This window comes from Neltuma alba, unplaced genomic scaffold (assembly GCF_004799145.2).
Source record: "Neltuma alba isolate B1F8T4 unplaced genomic scaffold, ASM479914v2 tig00012724_pilon, whole genome shotgun sequence".
NCBI lineage: Eukaryota > Viridiplantae > Streptophyta > Magnoliopsida > Fabales > Fabaceae > Neltuma > Neltuma alba.
In genome coordinates this window covers 30,799-35,820 of record NW_021637148.1, presented here as the reverse complement: position 1 = coordinate 35,820, position 5,022 = coordinate 30,799, and the positions used below count along the sequence as shown (strand labels likewise).

Below are 5,022 nucleotides of genomic sequence, written 5' to 3'. Positions count from 1 at the left end.
ATTTACCAGGATTTGAATTCAGTTGCTTTAGTTTATGCATCCAAGTAAAGACTGAAAAAGAATAACGTAACGAACTGTATTACCATCAATGGAAAACGCCTGACCCGAATCCTCTCTCTTTCATGGTTTCAAAAGCTAAATCTGCAATGTGAGTGAGCCGCAGCCCAGATAGCCTCCGCTCATCGGACCTGTTGCCCACGTTTCAAACTTAACACCGTGGCAAGGGATCGGTATAGAGAAGAAGAAGAAGAAGACGACGCATTACAGAACAGGTTTCTTGTCTGAGCGGAACGAGGGAGATGAAAATTTCAGAACAGAGAAGCGCGGTTTACGCAGCGTTATGTAACTTATGTTCACGCTATTGGATTTTGTGCAGATGGAGCTCCGGCGCACTTGGGTCCGAACGGGCCCGTATAAATATTTGAGTATGATATAAAATTATAGGGAATGATAGATTGTATAAAGTTGAGAATTTGTGCTGGTCAAAAAAAAAAAAAAGTTGAGAATTTGTGAATTTTCTGAAATTTTTATTTTTAAGGAAGAGAGAGAAAATTTTATGTTTTATAAAAAATAATAAATGATACAAATATTATATAAAAGGGAAAACACTAACAAGAATTGATAAGGAGTCAGTTTATAACCCACAAAGTCGTAAGTTTGAATCTTATTATCAATGTGAGGACCTTGTTGATAGGTGATTTTGAAGTCTAGAAGCATATCCTGGTCTTGGTAAATCCCTGGAACTTAATTCACCTAAACTTTTTTATTATAAAAGAAAACGATAAAAGGGAAAACTCCATTAAAATTTATAGATCTCAACTTCTGGTAGGATTTGTTCTCAAATTTATACAATGCATGAGCAACGCTTGTTAGCTGGTTTGGATATGCTTTTTTAGGTATTTTATAAACATGTTTCATGTAATTCATAATAAAATTTCTCTCACATATTTTATTTCATAAATCATGATTAGAGATAAAAAAAAATTTCTTACTATATATCAGAATATGTACAAAAATGGATGTAGAATTTTCTTGTTATGTAATTATATATGTGACCAAGTAAAAAAATCAACTTGAGTAAATTTAATTGGGGGGAATTTCCACTACTAATGGCACGAAAAAATTGAAAAAAAATTAGTCCAGACATTTTTTCGAGAAAAATCATTTCTGTTGTTTTAAATACTCTAAACAAACCTTGAAATAGAATTTCTTATACAGCAGCCATTACATTACTATAAAAATTAAAGTTACAAAGATTAATTTTCTTTAAAAAAAAATAACAAACGACAAGAAATTAAAACATACACCTTACAAATACCTTTCTTTTCTTTTCTTTTCTTTTGTTTTTTTTTTTTATAACCACAAACACCTTTCTTAACCAAGGCTTTTTCCCTCACACAATTTGATTGTGATGTCCATTCCTCATTTCTTCCTCCTTATTTTCATAATTCCCTTCAACATTTTTATAAACATACCTCTTAGCAACAACCACATAAACACCCAAATTCAAAACCCCTATCCCAGCAAGCAAAAAATAGTAATAATCCAAATGTGACCTATTCAAATTATTCCCAAGCCATTTCCCTTTGCTCGCTCCTTCCACAATAGATATAAGAGCACTACTCATAAAGTTTGCAACACCAGCATTTGCAAGATGAAATGCAGCCCCAATGCTTCTCATGGCCTCTGGCATTTGATCATAGAACAAATGTTGAGTCCCTACAATACAAAGAGCATCCACAAACCCTAGCAAAATATACTGAGGAATTAACCACCAAACCCTAATTGGTATTATTGCTTTTGGACTGTCCAAGAGATTGTGATCGCTTGCTGTTTTAACCCTTTTGGACTCTACTAGGGCAGCCACAAGCATGGTTAGAACAGAAAAGAATAAGCCAATTCCTAGTCTTTGGAGTATTGTGATACCTGTGGGTTTGCCAGTGAATTTTCTTATCATAGGCACAAGAATTCTATCATAGATAGGGAGGAAGGTGATGACGACGAAGCCGGCCACACATTGGAGTGTTGCCGGTGGGATGACGAAGTTATTATTAGATCCTATGGATCTCATCATTGTACTGCCTTGTTTGGTGAAGAAGGTTGACATTTGAGCATGGACGAAACTAAAATACAAGCATGCTAGCCATACTGGTATGAGGCCAAGAACTTGCTTCATTTCTTCAACTTGGTTTAATGAACATAGCCTCCAAGGATTTCTGGTGTTGCTTGATGCATCAATATCATCAATTATCATTGCCTTCTCCAGAAATCTGAAACATGTCAAAAGTAGTAGTGTAAAAACTTTGTCTCATATGTTGTACATGAGAAATACGGCCTCTAGTTCTTAATATAATAAGCATCAGTTAAGAGTTGAATTTGGTTATGAATATAACATTTTAATTCACTTTATCTCTTAAGTTTATAATTTTTTCTCCAAAATATTCTTATTGATTGTCAATGTTCCTATCAAAAGATAGTTCCAATGCATATGATTAAAGAGAATAATTTAGAAAAGTCAACTCATATTTTTTTTTACAAATAATCAACTTAACTAATTTTCTTAATTTTGCTAAATTAATTATCTAGTTATTATATTAAAAATTGGAGGTAGTGTGAAATATTATTTCGAATCAAATTAGATCACCTAAATCGCTGGGTGCGAGATGAAGTTATAGCTTGAGTCTCCACATCTATATTTCCATCCATGTTTGTATCTCCAAAGAAAACTCCTTTTCCATGGCGGCTCTCATCGACGCCCCTCTTTCGGACCGCCGCTACTAACACTTGAGCTGCCGCCGTGAAAGGACTTCCCAATGGCCCTTGTTTTCTGTACTTCTTTATACCGACCAGAAAAAATACAAAGGCCAAAGCCAAAGCTGTCGCTAATATTGCAAACCCTGTGGCCCATCCAACATTGTCCTGAATAATGCATATGTAAAATTTAATCCAGCAGAAGATATAATAAAATACTGGAAAATTAGCATTTGAATAGAAGTTAAATCAAGGTTTAATTTAATCACCTGGACATAAACAACCACCAAAACTGCAGATACAGAACCAATGTTAATTCCTAGGTACCACCAATTGAAGAAAGAGTTCTTGGCCATTCTCTCTTGTGGGGATCTTTCATCAAACTGATCTGCTGCAAATGTTTGAACACAAGGCTTGTGTCCTGATTCTCCTATCACTAATATGTAAAGCGCTATGAAGAAGACTATCTCTCGAACGTGCAATGGAACCACCGACACTGATAGGGTCAGCAAAACCATTCCCTGTGTAAATATATTTCATCAAACTCGTTATCCAAAGGCACACTCAGGTTCAAATTATGGCTAATTGAAGACAAGAAAGTTAGTGTAAACAAAGTGTATAAGTTCTTTCAATATAAATCTAAGGGTTAAAGTTCATTTAAAATGCACCCTGAAATATTTATTTTCAAGCACATCCAACATTTTGAAATACTTTTTTGGACCATCCAACACTCTAAAATATTTAATTTTTAGATGCATCCAATACCCTAAATTAAAGGTGCTACTGAAAAAAAACTTTAGATTGTTAGACGCATCTGCTGTTATTAAGTGGAATCGGAGAATACCACTTCCTTCCATAGTATTCTCTAATTCCACATACATGGGTTTGACTAATCCTATATACCAAGCAATCTCTTATACTAAACACTCTTTTAATAGATTTTCTCAATTGCAATCTCAATCTCAATCCCTTATTTTTAATGCTTCCTACCAAATGTAATCTTGGTACGCTCTTGTCTTACTAGTACTAGTCTTGTCTGTTTTAGTAGGATATGTTTTAGCCACCACTGCAGTTGTCGCTCTGTTAGAAATTGAATCACTAACCACAGTTGGAAGGTGCTATTGACTCAAAGCGATAGATCACCTTCACTTAAGGGGCTTTTTGAGAGCTAACAATAAGATTAAAGTTGCTCCTAACAAAATATTTCAAGGGAAAAATTACTTCTAAAAATGAATATTTCAATTAAGGGAAAAATTATTTTCAAAAAAATAATAGTTTAATTAAGAAGAATATTGCACAACAAAATATTTTGCGATGCTCAACGCAGAAGGAAAAATACATCACGGTGTGAAATGGACAACAAAGTACTTCAAGATGTTAGATAAACATTAACCTTAGATTTAATGTTGCCTGTATGTATGTCAAACTCAAATAATATGATATACCAGGAAATAGATGATGGAAGAGAAGATGATGGTGATGAAGCGGCCAAGGTAGGAATCAGCAATGAAGGCTCCAAGCAAAGGGAACATGAAGGAGAGTCCAACCCAAATGTTGACGTTTCTTGCAGCAATGGGTGTTGGCTGTTGCAGAACATTGGTGAGGTAAGTTATCAAGTTCCCACTCAACCCATAAAACGCAAACCTCTCTGCCACCTCCACAACTGCATTTTCAAGTTAAACCAATGTGAGAGTTAGCATTTTGCCCTAACGACATAAAAAGCACTTAAAAGAAAATCTTCATGTATAAAATGAGAAAAAACTGGCAATACTCGAATCCAACTCAATCAGATAGCTATGAAAAAGAAAAGGAGCTTACAAATGATGAAGATGGCAGCATTCCAGCCACCTCTAGAGGGTTTGTGATCACAAATAGAGTTGGCTTCCATTGGAGCTGTGGTGCTATCCATGGCTGCTTAGCTATATGGACCCACACAGAGAATGAGATGAAACTTGGTGGTCTTGTGTTTACTCAAATATACATTTGCTTCCTTTAGTATATATAATATATTTATATATGCGATAGATGCCCATGGCTTTATAATAATTTATGCATGGTAACCCCAAAACCATATCAAGTATAATATCACTCTCTGAAAAGAAATTGGTAAAGTTAATAACTCGTGCATATCCAGAAGCCTGTATAGGTAATGCAAATCTACTTTGAATTATTTATATTGAATTTGGGAGATTAGAATAAGAAAAAAAATTAATAAAATATATGAATTATATTTTCTAAACTTTGATATGTGAGCATTTGAGATTAGATGTA

The 5,022-nt window shown here is 34.4% G+C and overlaps 1 protein-coding gene across 1 annotated transcript; it reads right to left on the bottom strand.

The window, feature by feature from the left end:
* Positions 1-1,393: 1,393 nt before the first annotated feature.
* On the bottom strand, positions 1,394-4,660 carry LOC114730252 (protein NRT1/ PTR FAMILY 5.4-like). The gene is made up of 5 exons (XM_028917294.1): positions 4,570-4,660; positions 4,197-4,414; positions 3,021-3,272; positions 2,645-2,919; positions 1,394-2,270 (listed from the first exon to the last, which is right to left on the bottom strand). Exons 1-5 carry the CDS (start codon positions 4,658-4,660, stop codon positions 1,394-1,396), a joined length of 1,713 nt encoding a protein of 570 aa, XP_028773127.1.
* Between the last annotated feature and the right edge of the window lie 362 nt (positions 4,661-5,022).

Bases quoted from the DNA above. Each gene is read 5' to 3' on its own strand.
- LOC114730252 (XM_028917294.1), bottom strand. From the start codon at position 4,660: ATGGATAGCACCACAGCTCCAATGGAAGCCAACTCTATTTGTGATCAC. The intron at 4,415-4,569 runs GTAAGCTCCTTT...TTGAAAATGCAG, and splicing joins TGCTGCCATCTTCATCATTT to TTGTGGAGGTGGCAGAGAGG. The intron at 2,920-3,020 runs GTGATTAAATTA...TGCATTATTCAG, and splicing joins TGGTGGTTGTTTATGTCCAG to GACAATGTTGGATGGGCCAC.